At 44.3% G+C, this 18,673-nt stretch overlaps 1 protein-coding gene across 1 annotated transcript in view; it reads left to right on the forward strand.

The window, feature by feature from the left end:
- The window catches only part of IFFO2 (intermediate filament family orphan 2), a 36,667-nt gene extending 24,883 nt beyond the window's left edge, over nt 1-11,784 (forward strand). The window contains exons 2-9 of the mRNA XM_086476123.1: nt 222-282; nt 578-673; nt 2,887-3,027; nt 4,781-4,923; nt 7,607-7,727; nt 10,044-10,133; nt 10,793-10,923; nt 11,679-11,784. Coding sequence (XP_086332249.1) covers nt 222-282; nt 578-673; nt 2,887-3,027; nt 4,781-4,923; nt 7,607-7,727; nt 10,044-10,133; nt 10,793-10,923; nt 11,679-11,784 — 889 coding nt within the window. The remainder of the gene's footprint in view (nt 1-221; nt 283-577; nt 674-2,886; nt 3,028-4,780; nt 4,924-7,606; nt 7,728-10,043; nt 10,134-10,792; nt 10,924-11,678) is intronic.
- Nucleotides 11,785-18,673: the final 6,889 nt, after the last annotated feature.

Below are 18,673 nucleotides of genomic sequence, written 5' to 3' on the forward strand. Positions count from 1 at the left end.
GGAAGAGTACTGATCCCAATGAATGTGGATTTGTTTTTTATTCTCTGACAAACATAATGTTCCTGATTTGAGGGTGTACAAGTGAGGGGGACCATCTGCTTTACATTTCAAATAGCTGTCATCATCCTACAGCTATCAGAAGACTTGTGATTTTTGGAGGAATAAAAAGAAAATTACTTTTTTCCATAGTTAACCCTTTGCCTGCAAATCTTGTCTTTCAGATGGGAAGAGGAACTGACAAGAAGAATGAGCCTGGAATCTATGGTAGAAACCTTGCGAGAGGTGAGTTTTGAATAGTTTATGTGGAAAGATATTGGTGTTCTCTGCGCTTCTTATTATGCTAGTGATTATTAGAATTTGTTTAATTAAAAACCTCTCTTCTAGCTAGAGCAGCTGACTGCGTTGCTGTGTGCTGGAGAATAGTGTTAATGTTTGGAGGCTGAAGCAGGAAGGTGCTGAAGTTTCTGACAAAGTGAAGCGCGGGGGTGGTGACGTGCCTTGTGGGCCCACGCAGGTTAAGCGAGGAGGCATCGGTTGGCCTGTTACCTCTTAGTTCATGGTGTGCTTTCTCTTGCAGGAGGCACAGGAAGCGGAAGCTCTCCAGGAGGAGTTAAATGAAAAGATTGAGAGACTGAAAGCAGAACTTGTGGTCTTTAAGGGTCTGATGAGTGATGTAAGTACACTGGAGAGCAGAGTGGCCAACTCCCACTGCCTTTGTGAAATGTGTGTGTCATGCAAATGGCTTCATTCATAAAAAGGTTATGGTCCTAGTGAGTGCTGCTTTGTAGTTAGCATTATGGCTGCCTTTATGATCTAATGCATCAGACAGATCACCCTTCCCCCTGCTTCCTGTCTGGTCTGTGTAGAGATGCATTAACTTGCTGCTTAGCCCATAACCCGGACTCTTCCCTCCCTTCCCCGTTCTCCACAGCTGGCAGTGCCGGCATTCAGATCTGCAGCCGCGGAAAAAAATGTTGGAGAACTCACAGATTAGGGGTAAAGGGTTGATCACCGTGCAGCACCATGTCCTGCTAACAAGGGGGATTTTGCTCTGAATCACTTGAGAAAGTCATGTTCAAAAAGGAACACGCTGTATGTGTTTCCCGACTCCCTTTTTGAAAACTCTGAAGAGGTTAACTCAGTGTCACTGGTTCAGGTATCTGGCTTTGTTTCCAGTGCTGCTTCAACCTAAATTCAAAAAGGGAAAAAAAAAAAAAAAGGACTTGTTTTCCCAGAACTTCCTCATGTCTCGTTTAATATTGACTTTCCTTCAAAGCTGGGGGATCTTCTAGACTATGACTGGATAATTTTCTTACATTTAGACATACTGAGAGCATGTGCTGATGCAGATATCTAGAAAGATAAGCCAGGTGAACATGAAGTAAGGTGCCTCTCTCTGTAAGACTGCCGTAGTGCTGATGCCAGTTTTTTAATGAATGTGTCCTATTATGCTTATTTATTCTGTAGTTTTGAGTAGGACTGCTTCCTTCTGTCTTTATATAAGCTTGCAGAACCTGCTCACTGGTGTCAAATACATTCTCCCAGGGGCACTAGATCTGTTGTGTGAAATTTGGCAATTAGCTGTCTCTTGGTGGTTAATCGAGACTAGGCATGCTTGGTTAGAGGCAGTGTGAAAGGGAGAAACTTGTTAGGGCTGCCTCGGTGTGGTGACTTTTTCACCGAGGAAGAAAGGTTGCTCAGTGTGTACAAGAAGGGTGGCGGTGAATGCGAACATCCTCCTCAGCTTGAGAGAAAGCGTGCTTCGGGCTTTGCAGACTCTAAGGAAAGCAGTGAGAGTGTTTGTTTTGAATCCCACTGTGTAAATATTTAGAGCAGAGAAATGCATAATGTTGACACGTGACTCTTACTTTCCTGCGGATAAGAATCACTGGTACCTGTTCGATGGTTAAGGTTGTGTTTAGAGTGTGTCAGTGTTTAGAGAATCCTTTTTTCCTCAGTGTGTTTGGAAAACAAAAATCTTTAACTTGTCCAAAGGTGGTTGAGAGCAGCTGGGGAAGATCTCTGATAATTTAAAAAACAAACCAACCAACCGCAAAGCTTTCTTCTTGGAAAGGGGATTTGGTATTTAAGAATGCTCTGCAAAGAATTTCTCTGCTTTTCTGGTGAAAGGGGAAGCATTGCCTAGCCATTGAGGTGGTACTTTCTAACAGAGTAAGTCTCGTCTAGGGTGGAAAATACACTTGTTGTGAACAATGTTTCTTCCTAAGGAGCCAGCTGTACTGTCTGAGTGGGAGTATCTCTTATAATTTATGCTTGTAATTACTGCCCAGAATGAAGCAAGACAAGATATTTTTCATGTAGAATTTTTGCTAGGCTGGAAGCCAGGTTAATGCCAACGAGGAGCCTTTTCTGTGTTACAAGCTTTGATGGATCTCGTTAGATCCAGTCTTGATTTGAGGTTTTCATGGTATGTGTGGAGTTGCTGTGTAGCCTGGGTTCTGTTTTAAAAGCAGCTTCTCCTTGCAGGCACAGTTTTGCTGTCTGAAATAGGGGGAAGTGTTGCATACTCACCAGGTTTTAGATTTCATTCTATTCTGCACATGCACACCAGGGGTTTTCTCCTCCATTTTTGAAGCTTTATTGACCCATAAAAATTTACTGTTACCACATCCAGCAGTTGTTTTGGGGCGGGGATAGGTTTTTTCAGTGGCAATTCACTCTCAGCTGAAATTTTATTAGAATCAGATATGAATGTTAATTGTTAGATGTCTGGTCTATTTAGGTTGTCCATGTACTGCCGTTCCCAGAGAAGATGTAATAATGTTTAAGAATGGTATGCCCTGGGGTTAGAGAGATACTGTGGGGTATCTCTTCTTTCCTGAACTGTATAATAATGGAAGATAATCACTGCTGTCCTTCCTGCAGCCCATGACAGACCTGGACACAAAGATTCAAGAAAAGGCCATGAAGGTGGACATGGACATCTGTCGGCGAATCGATATCACAGCCAAGCTGTGTGATGTAGCGCAGCAGCGCAACTCTGAAGACGTTTCCAAGATATTCCAGGTGATTAGGCCATGAATTTTCCATAGGGTAGGACAAGAAGTGAGGGGACAAGAGGGAGCAGTGTTGAGGAGTGTGGTCCAGGTCGCTTACCTTTTCTGGAAATTTCTCTATGTGGACACATTTTCTTCTTTCTCAGTCTTGAAGCTCTCTTCTGCAGAAGCTGCGGTAGTACTAAGAGCGCAAAATTTGCAGGGTTTAAAAAAAGAACTTTCAGGATGACCTTTAAGACATGCTGTTGGTCTGCTGCTAGTGTACAATGAATGCAGGGGAAAAGAGCATTACAGGGTCTAGTTTATATAAATGGCTTCCTCACATTTGTTCCCTTCACAAGCGAGGGGTTTTAAGCTTGTAGAACTGTCTGTTCTGAATGTTCATATTTCTGGCTCAAGCTCCGTGGCCAGAAATAACGCTTCTGTGGTGGTGCGCCATGACTGCTTTGTGAGACTAGAAACTCCAGTTGCTTTCCTTGAGCTGTTGTGGCTCCTTGGTGCTAGTAGGAAAGTCATTTAATTTGCTCCAAAAGCAAGCAGTTACAGCTCCGTGTGGAGCAAACCTGTAACTCCCAATGCAGTTGGTCTTCTGTCATAACTGCAATTTCAGCTGTGATTAACCCGGCTTCCTTCTACTTTGATCTAAATGTGTCTTGTTCAGTCCTTCAGTAAGTCTGATGCTTTTCTCTGTATAGTGATGCCATATAGTGTGCTAAATGCTGTACAAAACCACTGTAAAAGATCCTTGTGGTCTCTACTGGTTGTGCTTTCTGGCTATAGTGAAGTTGCCTAAATGTTTGATGATGTTTTTTTCTTAGGTGTCCCAAAAGACTCAAATCTCCTTGGAGACAATTATTTTTCTAGCATGTCGAGCCATTGCATTGTGCTAATGGCTCCTTCTTGTCTTTGAGTAGAATTGCTGTGCCCTTCTGCTCAAAGGTAACTGCAAAGCACACCTTTGGTCAAGCATGCAGTGGTTAAAATGATCCTCATGGAGATCAGTACCAATAAGGGATGGCTTATACGCCAAGTAGAGGAAAAACTACAATAGGCTGGGAGTGGACTGTGTGTTTGTGACTCTGTGGCACTATCTGTGAATATCTTTTATGTTCACAGTCCTCAGATGAAGGAGGGATCCTCTGCGCCCTTTGCAGGGGTATCCCTTGAGTTCTCTGCACGTCCGTGAACTTCCTTTCTTTGAGGTTGTCCAGGCATTTTCATGGTTCAGTTAACCCTTCTTCTGTCGTCCTGAAGATTAGCAGTCTGCCTCTGCTGGTGGGGTGGGAATGACCTTGAAACAGAGGCTGTCTAGCAAGGCTTCCCGTCTACTTTTCCGTGGTGGTTCAACGCTGGGAACAACAGCCTGTGGTGGTGGCAGGAGAGGGAGAGTTCTGTCATTGCTCTCAAGCCTGCTGCCTGGGCGCTCCTGCCAGCTTCTGCTTTTACCCTGTATCATTCTAACCTCTGCATGTTCTCTGGTAGAGCCTAGACTGGTGTCAGTGAACGGATGAACATCTGTAGAGCGCTGGCAGCCTGCAGCTTGCTTTGCTCTCCGCCGTTCTGAACTGCTTCCTTGTGCTCTGTGTTCACCACTCATTAACAGATGCGATTCCCGTCCTGAATACGAGCAATCCCCGAGTTGCCTGGGAACTGATGAACAGTTGTATTTGCTCAAACCTAATGGCTTTCCTTCTTTATTTCCGCCCCTCATGGCACAGCACCTCAGTCGAACCTTCTAGTTACTGCTCTTCTCTCCGATTAAGGTGGCTTCCAAGAAGAAAGAACGCAAGCTCACATCTGACGATGACCTCTCTGAACAGGATGGAGACAATGGCAGGTTCTCTGATGACGAGGTCAGCTGTTCGCTGAACATCACAGATGAGATGAAGCGTATGTTTAATCAGCTGTGAGTATCGTGGACAACGTGGGGAAAACTTATTCTGAAATGCAGGCTCTAATCCCAGGAGTATTGAGTTATTTCTGTATGCTTTCAGGAGTATTATTTTTTTCCACCCGGTGCCTACTGTGAGTTGAACCTGAGCTGCCAGGATGGTACATACTCAAAGGCTTTCTGGAAATTCAAATAAAATTAATAGAAACTGATTTTTGTTCTACCCTTAAGTAGGGGGGACTATGGAGAATATAAATATATAGTAGTAAACCTAGATGTTTATATGCTGTTGTAACAGTAGCAAAAGAAGAAACATGCGGGGAAAAAAAAAGTACAAAACTTGAGTCTGTTCTGTATGTTTTGCTAAACATTAGATTTCTAGAGTTTTGGGAAGAACCTTGCTGCTTCTTAGGCTGGATAGAATTTGGCAACATCACTGAAAGCTCAGTTCAAAACGGATACAAACTTCTGTAGTATTTAGCATGATTATTTCAGTTGAGCTATGGGCAAATGCTAGCGGTGGATCTGTCCAGGAGCTCAGCTGTAGCAGTGGATGACAGTTTATAGATTCCAGGAATGTCAGCGTTGTAAGCCTTGCTGCAAGCTCCGATCTCCCGAACTGGACTGCAGTTTATTTTGCCTAAAGCTTTACCCCACATTGGAGCGTTAGGAAGCTTGGAAGCTGAGAAGAGCCTCTCTGCACCTTCAGGAAGCCGGTTGACAACGTGCCCTGCTGTTCTTTTCCTCCTGTTCTAGAAAAGATGGAGGTGGCCACAGCCTAACCCCTTTGAGGGTCTCTGCTGTTTTCTTTTGCCAGAGGAAAGCCCCAGCAAGCGCCGTAGGTCTGACTTCCCTAGCATTTGAATACGGGTGTCTTCTGCCAACTTCTGCAGTGACTGCAGAGGGAAGAATTCTCAGTGCTTTCCCACACAATGTAGGACAGTATTTAATACGTAGGAGTACGCAAGAAATTCTCTGAGGAGCGCTAGCTCCTCTTCTGTTCTCAGCTGTTGCCAAAAGTTCTGTTTTCAGGCTGTGTGTCTTTTTTATTTCTGCCTGAATTTCACGTATAGGAGGGCATGGTTTTTGCAAAAGTTGTAGGTAACTCCTCGTGTTAGAACTCTTGGTTTAGATGTCTTTAGGCCCTTATTGATACTTAGTGTAATAAGTACAGATTTTTGGACTTCTCCTTTGCTAGAATTCAGTGTGACAGCAGGCAGTGTGGGTTTTTTTTAGAAAAGCAAGAGGCCAAAATTTAGCTGCTAGGTTGGTAATGCATTTAGTTTTTAGTTTTGTTCTTAAACCTCTCCTGTGATACCCAGTGTTTATTGGTGCTGCTAATGAAATTCTTATCCCCTGGTCCTATCTTATTTGGCACATAGTGCTGCAGGAGTCTTGTTGCCTGCAAAGTGGATTGATCTAGAACAGTGTTCGTGGTGTGGTGAAGGTGGTACATCTCTAAAAGTCTGAGTTTGGGGGCTTTGTGAAGCAGAAGATAACAGCTTACCAATAGCTGAATAGTTTGCCTCATTAACAGAAACTGAAAGCAACTTGCATTTTATCTCTAATGAACTTAATCTTGAGGTGTCTGGTAGTAAGAAGTCAAAATGCAGTTGGCTGTGAACAGCGTGTGTGCTTGAAGCAAGCAGCGGTTGGGACTGGGAGCCTTTGTGCTCTCTGACAAGGATAGCTCTTGCACAGAGAGACTGGTTGGAAGCAGTTGAAATGCAGCAGGCGCAGTCACGTATGTCCAAGTTTGTTGGGGGTGTTTTAAATTATTTTTTACAGTCATGCTGAGTATAGACAAATAGCCTGTCTCTTTTTGCCAAGCTCTTCAGCCTCCTAAAGACAGTATCGGACACAGCTTCCGGGCTGAGATGTTATCTGCTCAAAAGGAAGTGAGCTAAAGTCATAAAAATGCATTGGTCTGAAATTAGCAGACTGCTTCTGGGAGCAATTTCAGGTTTTTGTCAGACCTCCTTAACAAGGACAAGAAGCAGCTACCGTGCTGCTGTTCAAACTAAAAGGGACTCAAGTGCCTTCTGAAACTTTCCTTTATTGCACAACTGACCGCACTAAAGGGACTTGACCAAATAACAGTGTTAAAGGTCACTCTTGCCACTGTTTGTTCTCTGTCTTAAGTGGCTGTAGTGGTGTCTTTGTTGCTCAAGTCAAACGTAAGTATTTATGCTCACCTGCCCGTCGTATTCAGGTTCAGTTTTGTCGTAGCTGTTACTTTTGAAAATAATGTTTTGAAGTGCTGCAGGGAAAACGTTGGCTGAACTTCAGCATGAAAATCAGCAGGAAGTCTTCTGGTGGCTGTTTCTTGTAAAATTCCTCGAACTGTGCTTGGGCTTATATTCCCATGTATAAAAAGAATAGTTGAAAACATTTTTGTGGTTTTGCAAACGGGGGAAACTAATGTGCAGCACCATCTGGAGGACAGAGGCAGGACTGTGGCCTTGAACCAGGAGTGCTAACAAGGATCTTTTATTCTGCTTTGGGGTGGCAAAGAGCCCAGGAGCAAGGGACTTGGACAGTGGCAAAGCCTGTTTGTAAAAACTGTGAGGATTTTCAGCTGCTGCATTGTCTCCTTCATTCAGTTCTCACAGCCCCTTTTTTCCAGAAGATTAATTAAAGGACTGAGGGAGTGGGGCTGGAGTAGTTTTCCCTGACGCTTTTTTTGTTATCTTAACAGTCGTGAGACATTTGATTTTGACGATGACTGTGATAGTTTAACGTGGGAGGAGAATGAGGAAACGTTGCTTCTTTGGGAAGACTTCACAAACTGCAATCCTTCAATTGACCTCCAAGGAGAGGTGAGTTTATTTCCATTATTTTCTCGAACTATCCTCTGCAGAAACTGTCTCCCTCAGCTGCTCTTTTAGCCATTTGAGCCTTTGGATATTTGACTGGTGATCTAGTTTGCCACGCAAACTCGCTTTGATTTTAAAATCCTCTTAGTGCTTTCTCTCTATGGCTGCTTTTCAGTCTGCACAATCAGTTTATTTGCCAAACTTCCTTTCTTCTGCTCCTTCAAACCGAGTATTTAGGAGTACCAGGCGAGTGTCAAAGGATCCAATGCGTCTAGCTGCTACAGGAGCATCACGCAATCTGTCACCCTAAGCAGTCGTTTATCTAAAGCCCTATGTCTTCCACACAGCATCTCACTTTCTCTGTAGATTATCATTCACGCTTTAATTGGCAAAATAGTACACGTAGTGTGGGGGATGGTGTTGCGCAGTTACTCTAGTGGGGAGAAAAATAAACTCGGTATGGCCTGTGGAAGGTGTTCAAGTGTGTGTACCCCATCACAAACAAAGAAGCTGTGGTTGCAGGGCTGCGTAAGGCCCCAGGGATGATCTGAACCCGTGAAGCTTGTGCTTCCATCTTCCCCGTCAACAGGAATCTCCTGGTGTCGGTGGATAATAAACAGCTTGCTTTTAATCCTTAAGATCCCACGCAAAGTAAGCTAATGGCTGCATGCTGCCTCATTCAGTGACTCCTGAGCCTTTTTAAGCAGGCCTAAAGTGAGATTGAAACGGCAAGGCCTGGCTTTGTGAGGGTAGTCTTAAATGGGATGCTATTATTTCATTGCTGAGTAGTATGACAGCGGCAGGTAAGAAATAATCCTGCCCTCTTCCATCACCGCTGTAGTGTAAAGATGCTGAGGCAGCAGTCTCCTGAATATTGCCTTGTGTTGGCTGCCAGGGGTGTGTTAATTTACATCTTCCCGTTTGTGTATCATCTGGCGTACCCTGAAACTGCGGAGATTACTCAGAAGTGCTAGGACTGCAGAAAGCAGCGCACTGAGCTGCATGTCGTCTTTGGAGCAGGGAGAGTGGCAGAGTGATAATGTGTAGCCATGTGCTGGAATTAGTGACAGATTTATTTGCATATACCCATGTGTGCGCGTATAAGCGCAGCTATCAGAGGAATATTGCCGAACTCAGACCTTCCGTGCGAAAACTCTAAAGGTTTTAAGAAGCTTAAATCCTTCTAAATGAAAATTATACAAGGAAAGGGTAGATTTGTCTTGTAGATGGAGATTCAGAATAAAGACTGCTCCGTCTGTGCCTGGTCTTTAACATAGTGCTTTACATGCCTGAATCTTCCTTCCACTGGCTTTATTCCTTTCAAGTTCTTACGCGGTGCCCTAGCCACCTGCTTTTATGACCTTCCTCCTTAAAGCGCTTCTGCATGTAAAAGGATAAGTGGAATGATTCTTGTAACTCCCGGCTGGTTAGCCTGACGTTGATACCAGGTATGATCCTGATAAAGCTGCCACAGATGTGCCCAAAGGATGGGAACATAATTAATGCTCAATCAGTGCAGTTGCATTAAATTAATGATAATTTTTTTTCCTGGAAAAGGGAGGTAGGTAATAACATGAAGGAGAGAACAATGATATTGTGTTAGTCTCTTTGTGACAGCATGAAATGGTGCTGAGTGTTCTGTAGCTCAGCCTGTACTGTCAGCCCAAAGCAATGATGATACAGGAGGTGCTGTCTGGCTGGATGTTCCCTGTGGGACAGCATCTGTTCTGGCATGTGGTGTGTCCATCAGTAGTGTGTGCTGGCGTGAGCTTGCTTTATCTAGCAGTGAAGTGAAGAATTTCAATAGGAAACAGTGCGGGCAGAGCTCACGTGAGAGGTAATGGAGGCTGAAAGGGCCTGAGAGTAATAATGTGTAATTGGAAATAGGAATTCCAGCGCAAAGCTGTAAGTAGTGGTGTGGTCAATGCAAAGAAAGATTGTTTCATGGCTGAAGGGCAATTGCAACCGAAGTGTGATCAGACTGTGAAAGGTTCAGGAAAATCCATGGGTTTGGATCTTTGGCATGCGGCGGGTGTGGGTGTTCGATTGCCGGAGCCTTGCTCTGTAGGCTCTTTGATCAGGGGCTTGATCTTGGTGCGTACAAAGCCATGGTCATGATAAAAAATATGTGTCTCCTGGTATGCCACTTTTAAGAAGCAGAATATTCCTTGCCTGTGTAAAAATGCGTTTAATTTTTTTTGCATAAAAGAGCTTAATAACCTGCATTTCTGAGTGAGATTAGGTAAGAAAATCTTCAGTCTGCTACTGAATTCCTTGTTAGCTTCCTGCTAATTCTTTGTGTTCTCCTTTCCCCTGCAGGAAGAAAACCTGGGAAACTTGATCCATGAAACAGAGTCTTTCTTTAAAACGAGAGACAAGGAGTACCAAGAAACAATAGGGCAGATAGAGGTAAGGAAGTGGTTCATGACGATACGAATTGCTTCTAATGGATGAAAACATGCGCAGTGTTCTGGTCTGGTGTACCCACAGAGGAAAGGTGGAATGTCTGCCTACCTAAGAATGCAAAGGCCTTTTCCTTTGACATACCCTTGGGATTTCTTTCTAAATACCGTTCTCTATGCAGCACTGTTATTGGGTAAGCATAAATCTGTAGCTGGTGTGGAGAGAGAACCTTCAGAACAAAGAAAAAAAAATGCACTATTATTCTTTTTCCCCTGATTGTCTTGCATATCCACCGTCACACTGGGAAACGCTTTACAAGACGTGCCCTCAGAGGTTGCCAGACACAACAGCTGTAGCTTCTCAGAGTCTTTGCCCTGCCTAGAATATGCTTTCATTAATTACTGCATGTTGACAAACAAGATGCCAAGCGGCAGAAACAAACTGGGGCTGTTTAAAAACAGTGTTGAGCTCTGATTAAAATACGCTTCGTAAGCTGATGACTGCATTGGCAGCACACAACACTGAGGTTAAACCTATATTGTGCGGGTGTTTCAGGTTGGCTTTGGGCAGCTTGAGCATCCCCACCAGGATTTAAAATTGAGTGAGGTTGGGAGAAGCCGGCAGCGACTTGCCTTAGGCTGATTCTTTTCTCTTGTTTCTTACAGCTGGAATTGGCCACGGCCAAGAGTGACATGAATCGCCACCTTCATGAATATATGGAAATGTGTAGTATGAAAAGGGGCCTGGATGTACAAATGGAAACCTGTCGTAGGCTTATCAAAGGCTCTGCTGACAGGTAATAAGATACTATCACTCTGCCTGGGGTGCTTCAAGACTTTATTTTGCTCTTGTTTCCTGCCAAGTTGTTTTAAAGGCAACAGTATCATTTTGTCCTAAAGCTTTGTCCTTTAGGTAATCTCATTTTGTTCAGGGACAAATATCAGTCTTAAAAGGAACCTTGTAACAGTGTATAGGTTCCCACATACAGTAACGCTTTTAAGGATTCAACACCTATTGGTAAAACTCGGGATTTGTAGCTCGGACAGATCTTTAGTCTAATGTGATAGCCCTGGAACTCTTAAACAAAAGCCCAAATTAAGTCTTGATTGTGGACTCACATGAAGAACTTTGGTTTAAATCTTCTCATGTGTTAAGTACACAAGATTATGGGGGATTTTTCTTATCTCAGTACACATCCTGTCTTAAAAGAACAAGGTGATTAACTTATTTTGAGTTTTTATGTATTATGGATGATGAGAGTCTCTGTAGGGTGTTCACTGGACTTAGTTCCCATTTCCCCATCAGTAAACCTAGGGCAGCCTTTATGTTTGTGTAGGAGGTGTCAGGGGTGGGGTGGCAGCACACAGGCTGCTGAAGTTACTACTGATATTGACTCTAAACCCGAACTTTAATGTTAATAAAGGATATTTTAAATTGGTTTGGGTTGTGAAAGTGACCATTTCCTTTAAAGGTTCCTTTTTTTTTTTTTCTTCCCCTTCTGTCACTGATATTTAACTTTTTGTCGAAACCTTTCTCTGAATTTTTCTACAGAAATTCTCCATCTCCCAGCTCTGTAGCCAGCAGCGACTCAGGAAACACAGATGAAATTCAGGACGAGTTGGACAGAGAGACGGATGTGGAGCCCATGGTCAGCTGATACGCAGTTGGAGCATTCCAGTGAAAGGGAAAACACATGAAAAGATGGAAAAACAATACACTGACGGGAGGAAAATAAAAAAGACTTGTAAGCCCTTGCACAGTGTTTCTAAGGACTCATTCCTACACGCATCCCCACCCCACCCAAGGATTGGTGCTGTAAATTTCTATTGTTATACAAATCATAAATGCAGAGTCCTGTAAGAAAACATGGTGTTTTAATTGTGCCTTTGCCCCAAGCTGAGCCACTTTGAGCTCCAGTGGAATATTAATAGCAGGTGTTTTTATAAAAAAAAAATATTATTTAAAAAAAAATCTGGTAGCAGCAGAGAATGGTGCTGCAAAGGCTCTGGGTATTTCAATAAGCTTATGGTTTTCTTGAACTGCTGCACTGATTGGCAAAAGGAACGCTGGCAAAATGAGAAGCGAACCCAAGACAATTATGGTACAATTACCAGTGTCTGGCACAAAAATGAATGCCTCCAAATTGAACTGTAAACGTTTAAAAATAATGGTGGGTTTAGAAGACAGCTTTTAGGATTAAGCAGTTACACAATATTAAAAGGAATTTCTTCATTCCCTCTTTCTGGGTGAAGGAGCCTTTGAGACTTGTACAAGCTCTGTGCTAGCCTCCAGAATCTGAAGCAGCAGGTCTCAGCTCGGTGGCAAAGTGGGTGGACAAAGGAGGGTTCAGTGGGGTGGGACTATCACTGATAAACTACTATGCAAAAACAAAAACAAAAAAGCTCGCCTTATTTATATGGAATGTTTGGTCCCTGCTGGGCTACAGTTATCTCTTGGGGAAAGGAAAGCTAAAAACACATTTGCACATGTTAGTTATCTGTAGAGCTTCTGTTGAGGAGGAATGTCGTTTTACAATGCCTTTGTTTCCAGTGATTGGATTAAGAGGGGAATCAGCCCTTCAGTTCCCGTGTTGGTTTATGTTTTCTTTTTTAGTGGTTTGTTTTTGTTGGTTTTTTCTCTTTTTAAACCATAGTGTTTGCAGATTTTACTTTGCTGACAGGGAGATAACTCCATTTTTTGCTGCTTTCATGATGTTTAGAGTGAGATAGTTGAAGCATCGGGCTAAACTGACATGCGGCGGTATAGATGTAGGCTTGAGACATGACACTGGGAGAGTTCCAGACCACTGTTCTTCAGAAAAGCTGAACATCGGAAAATACTGTAATCCTTTTTAGGGCGTAGTAAAATGAATCCCAAACTACTGCTGCCCTAGAATTGGGGAAGAACAGCCATGTGCTTTCTCTGTGAGAAAGTGAGAAGACCTAGGCTTTGTCAATCTTTCTGCATTTTTGCACAGGAGAAAGCAGCATCAAAAGTCAGATCACTTGATGGTATTTGAGGAAGCTCTGGCATCATCAAGCTGTTCATGGTTATTAATGGGAATTGTAGCACCTCAGCCAGGTAAAAACAGGGTATAAACCTCAGCCAATAATTTTTTGTTTGTTTTTTAGACCAAGATTGAAAATGTAGTTAATACTGCCTGAAGGTAACTGTGCAGTTAACGAGCAGTTGCAAGACTTGGAGTAAATACCAAATGTATTTTTTTCCTGCCAGGAAGCTTAGAAACTGCGATGTAGGAGCAGTGCTAGGACTGGACAGGGAAATTCCCGATTTAAGCCCCCTCTCAGTGTTATGTAAAGGTAAGCTGGCCGATCTTTTTAGCTTCCTGAGTGTTGTTTCCAAGCCTCTCTTATGTATTGATCTGAAATCGGCGGGGTTGCATTGTCAGCATCCAGCCAGCATAGATCAGTGTTGCTTTCTTCCAAAAAGAGCACAAGTGTCTCAGCAAATGGCGTGTTCCTGGGCAGAAATGCAGAGGGGCAGGACCTCAGCGGGTTGCTGCTGGCGCTGTAACGGTGGGTGCAGTAACGTCTCCTCGGTTTGAGTTCTCACGTGGGGCTGCCTGGAGTTTCACTGCTGTTCAGATCCTGCCTCGACACGATGGTGCTTTTAGGCTGGGTGAATCAAATGGGCTCCTGGTGTTTTCCAGACAGGGGAGGAGTACTGGGATGATCCATCTGGATCCGCAGTGGGGAGGCCGTGATCCGTAATTGATGGCTTCTGTCCAGGAAAATAGATCCAGGGATATTCTTGTGGTTTCATTACTGATTGAAATACTCAGTGCAGTTATTCATAGAGTAGCTAGCAACTTCTTGGTTCCTGTGGTGTGGGTTAGGGGCTTTTTCAAAGCCTGTTTCACCATGAAAATGTAGATAACTTTTCTCTGGAAAAGAAACCTTATTCCAAAGTGCTCATTCCTATTATTTCTTAGGTGGCCAAAGTGGTAAATGTGTTTGCTAGGGCTGCAAGTCGGGGTGGGTGGGGGGCAAGAGATGTGCTATTTTTTGGAGGGGGCTGGGACTGCATGCTTTCAATAAAGTACTCTTAAGGTTTTCAAGCCTGTATGAACTTCAGCTGCTAATACGTAGTTTCTCACGAGGCTGAGAAACCATCTGCCAAAGCTGACTGTCTGTAATGCTTTAGTGACTTTGGTGGAGGCATTGTTCAGCAATCTACTTGCACAGCGAATCAGCCTCGTCGGAGGCTGTCGTTCAGCTCTCCTCAATTATGAAATGCTCTCGGGTACTGGAGAAACAGAGCAATTTTAACGGCCGTCCGGCTTAGCTGCTGGTTTTGGTTTGTTCTTTTTCTTTAAAACTCAGTGTCCTGGAAGGAAAAGGGCTGAGTGTTTTCGAAACGAGTAGCTGGTGTGCTGAGGGTAGGGAAGAATATCCTCAGGGGGAGCCAAGCGAGGAGGCAGAAATTCAGCTGTCGGAGCAAGGTCGCTGTAACCGACAGCTCGTCTCGTAGCCATAATTATGAGGAGCATCTGTAACAGGGTTGCATTTGTTGGTAAGTGTAGGGGATGTGGGCCTATAGTAGAGGGTAGAGAAGTAACGTGTATGCTGGTGATGTGTATGACAGTAAATTACCATGGTTGTTGGTGTCTGTTTCTTATAACCATATGTAATCCATTTTTAAAGAAGAAAAAGTGTTTTCATTCTTGGGAGCGGGGTTTTGTTTTCCTGGAGGCTGCCCAGGACTCGGTGGATCAACCTTTTTGGAGTTACGAGGGTCGGTCCTTGACCGTTTCCCTAGGAGGTCTTTGGTTTAGTTTCAAGTGATGCTGCTGACTTAGCTGACAGTGGTCCTGTCCTGGTTGCGTATAACCACTCTGTAGAAACCAGATCAAAAGCTTGCCAGAAAACAATTGTGAAAATGCTGGAAATGATTTTGATGACCTCTTTCTTTTTCCTTTGTAAAGCTGTAAATACTTTATTTTTGTTTTCTATTCTTAATGCGGTGTCATATTGACACTTTTTTAGACTTACAATCAGAAAATCCTCCTCATTGTTTCTCATTTTTTAAAAGGGGATTTCAAGGAAGCAAATTTTTTTGCTTGTTAGCAGTGTCAGAATAGATCAAATTCCTAAAATGGGTTTGTACAAAAAAATGTTTTCAGTAAACAACTGGCAGTTGCTTTTGTGGATGCATGTTGTTCAAAAATGTCCAAAGAATAATGTGGTACAAACATTTTTTTTCAAAGACGTAGTAATTATCGTATTAGTTCACACAATGAAAAAAAAAGTCTTTAAAAAAAAAAAGTGTCGGGGGGGGGGAATGTAATGAAACTCATCTAAGCTAAATGTGTAATCTATTTATAAAAAACACAGTGTATATTCTATTTTTATTAGAGGTTTTTAAAGTGCAAACAGAATTCTGTTAGCAAATGCAACTATTCCCTTGTAAAGTATCTTCTGCTCTGAGGGGACTCCAAATTCTCAAACGGTTTCAAGTGACAACGCGGGAACAACCCAGCGGGTACGGCTGTGGGGCACTCGCCCATCGCTTCCTTGGAGCAAGAGAGGGGGGGAAACAGGTTAACGGCTTTTCTGCAACTGCAGAATTATCGCTGTTTCCCCCGTTGTTGGTTTTTTTTCCCCAGATTGCGAGGCATTCTGCTGGAGAGGGTAAGGACCTCCGTTCGCCCCCCTAAATCCCGGGGGTGATTGCAGCACCGTGGTTTTACAGTCTGCCCCGGAGTGGGTTTTGTGTTCTACCTGGTTGGAAGATAAGTTGTGTTTGTCTACACCAGTATAAATTGGAATTAACTTGATGAAACAAAACACTAGCTCAGAATCGTGCCTGAATATAGATCTAAAGCTGCTTCTAATATGAGATTTTTTTTTTAAAAAATTTTTTTTTTGCATAACCACTTATGCCGGCAAAAATACAAGTGGGGTCATCGCTCCAGGGTTGGCCGAGGAAAAGCCACGGCGATCGGTGGGTGCTCACAGCCTTGCCACAGCGCTGCGGTCGCTGTAAAGCAGCGATTTCCTTATGTTTCCCTTGGCTCTGGAAAACCAGGGAAGAATGTTTGTGTTGGAGCGCGCGAGGAAGAGGACGGCAATATTGGGAAGCCTCTGATTGTGTTTGATGTTTGGGAGTGCTTCATTTCAGAGCTGAATGTTTAAAGCACGATTTATCACAGCAAAATTAAGGAATTGTCGTGCTTCCGTGGTGTAATAATGCCCTGATGAGGATTTTCCACGTTTTGCTTCAGGACTTTGGGGTTTTTATTCTTTCGCGCTGGTCCAGGACTTGGTTGCAGAGGAACACGCAGGTTTTAACAAAAGTCTTTGCCTTCAGTGTTAAAGTCACCCAAATGCTTGATTTTTAAGCTTGTAGTAGAACGTAACTTCTGTCAGTTTGAGTTTTAAAGGAGAAAAGCAGTTGCCAATTGAGGCAACACACACTGTCCTGGTGTTAATAATGCTGGTTTTAGAGGTCAACTAAAACACTACCTGCCAAATTCTTAATTCAGTCCCTTGCCAGCCCCTTTGTGGAGAGGGGAGCACTGAAGGCTTGAACACGAGTCTTTGGCAGAGCAGTGAAGAAACACTTGATTATTGCTTTCTGTCTGTTTTTGTGTGTAGTTCAGTGTCTTGAGACCCTTCTGCATTTGCGGGAGCCTTTCAAAGCTTCTCTTTTGAAGAAGCAACAAATTGTGTTCGGGTGCTTGATGCTTCTAGAAATCACGATTCCCTCCTAATTCGAGGCACTCCAACAGTGAAGCACCTTCTGTAAGCGAAGGTGGTGCTTCTAGGTCTGGCTGGCCCCGTCTTTGGAGGAAATTATGATGTTAATGCTTAAAAAAACCCAACCCCACCCTGGGGTGGCTTCAAACCCGTGTCATTTCCCTGGCAGAACACCCCAGTACCACCGTGCCACAAACCCAACGCCTGTGGTTCGCGGGCTGCCCAAACTGACAACCCCTGTGTGGATTTCATCCGAAATCCTAAAATTTCTTCTTTTATTAGAAAGGGTTGAGGATCATTAAAAGCTTGGTCACTAACCACACTTCTTGTGTAACGTGGTTTCAGCAAGAGACACGCAATTCAGTCCTTAAAACACCTCACCTGCGGCTAAAGTGTACGTAGCTAAGTTCTGCCAAAAATGATTATTTATTATTTAACGTGTTTAAGTGGAGGGTATTGATGACTCTTTCCCCATGCCGTGTCACTTCTTGTCAGTTCCTCTTAGGTCATGTAAGAATTTCTTTTATACACCTTAAAACAGACTACTGATCAGTGTGGAAATGAACCTGTTTACCGTACTGTTGTAAATATTGTGCTTTATATTCTGTATATTAGCTTCTTTTAAAGAAAAAGACTGAACTGATGATGCTATTTGATCTCTGGTGAGGAAGGGACGAAGGATGAACCAGCTCCCAAGCTTGCTCCGGACTCGAGATGTAAATCGATTTCCTCTGAGGCTGGAAGTCTGTCCTGGGAATTGGAAAGCAGACCAAATGGTACACGCACTTACTGGCGGTGGATTTCGGACCATCAAAGGCTTCAGAAATCTAATCCACTTTAGCAGGGGCACCGAGAAACGCCCGCAGCGAGAGCCAGAAGCGTTCGAGTTCCACCGGATTATCTTCATTTTCCTTTTTTAGTGCCAAAACCAACCCCACCACCCCCTTCCCGGGCTGCTCGCCGCCTCCCCGTGCACCGCTCTGCTCTCCTGTCCCGCATCCGTCCATCCTCAGCCGTGCCGCCCCGCCGGCGCGCTTCATCCTTCGTCGTTCGACCCCTCGGTCGTGTACCCTGCGAAACCGGGCGTGCGGGAGCTTGTTGATGAAAACGGGTCACAGTCGTTCTCTGATTGCAAGGAAAAACAAAACAAAAAACCTACAAAATAAATACCAAACTCCTGGTTTAACGTCTCCGTGTGTTAATTCGTGGGTTGGAAAACGCCTTTTAGGGCAAAAGCTGCTTTGTGCATTTGGATCTGAGAGAGGGGAGTCCTTTCTCTCTCCCTGGAGCTGCAGCCCAGGGGTGGGCAGGTCAGCTGGGGTCCCAAATGCTCCGCGCCCCCCTAAAAATGCTTCAGCCTGCCCTGCAAATTAGGATCCTTCAGCTGCTGCTCTTCTCCTTTCTGTAAATAAAAATACCTCGTGCAAAGGTAAAAATACCTCCTGTCCCCATGCCCCCAGCCAGGCCCTTATTTTGGGTTAAAATCCCCCTTTTTTTTGTCCTCTTCCCTCGGAGCCCTGAGGGGGCGCGCGCCGCCGCCTCAGTTCCCTTTTCTCTCTCTCCCCCCGAAGGTCGGTGCCGGAGCCGCCGCCGCGGCCGGGAGCCGCCGCCACTTCGGGTTCGTTCTTTTGGTTTTAGTTTCGTTGTTTGTGTTTTTTTTTTCTTCTTTTTTAAACTTTTAATTATTTTTAGCTCAGGCCGGCGCCACGCCTCCTCCCACGTGCCGCGGCGCGCGGCCGCCCCGTTGGCCGGACGCAACCACCGCCGCGGTGGGGAGGGGGGGGGGGGGGCGGGCGGTGCGGGGGGCGGGTCCCCCCATTCCCGCCC

The sequence above is a fragment of the Leptosomus discolor genome, chromosome 20 (genome assembly GCF_034619465.1).
Source record: "Leptosomus discolor isolate bLepDis1 chromosome 20, bLepDis1.hap2, whole genome shotgun sequence".
In the NCBI taxonomy this organism is placed as follows: domain Eukaryota; kingdom Metazoa; phylum Chordata; class Aves; order Leptosomiformes; family Leptosomidae; genus Leptosomus; species Leptosomus discolor.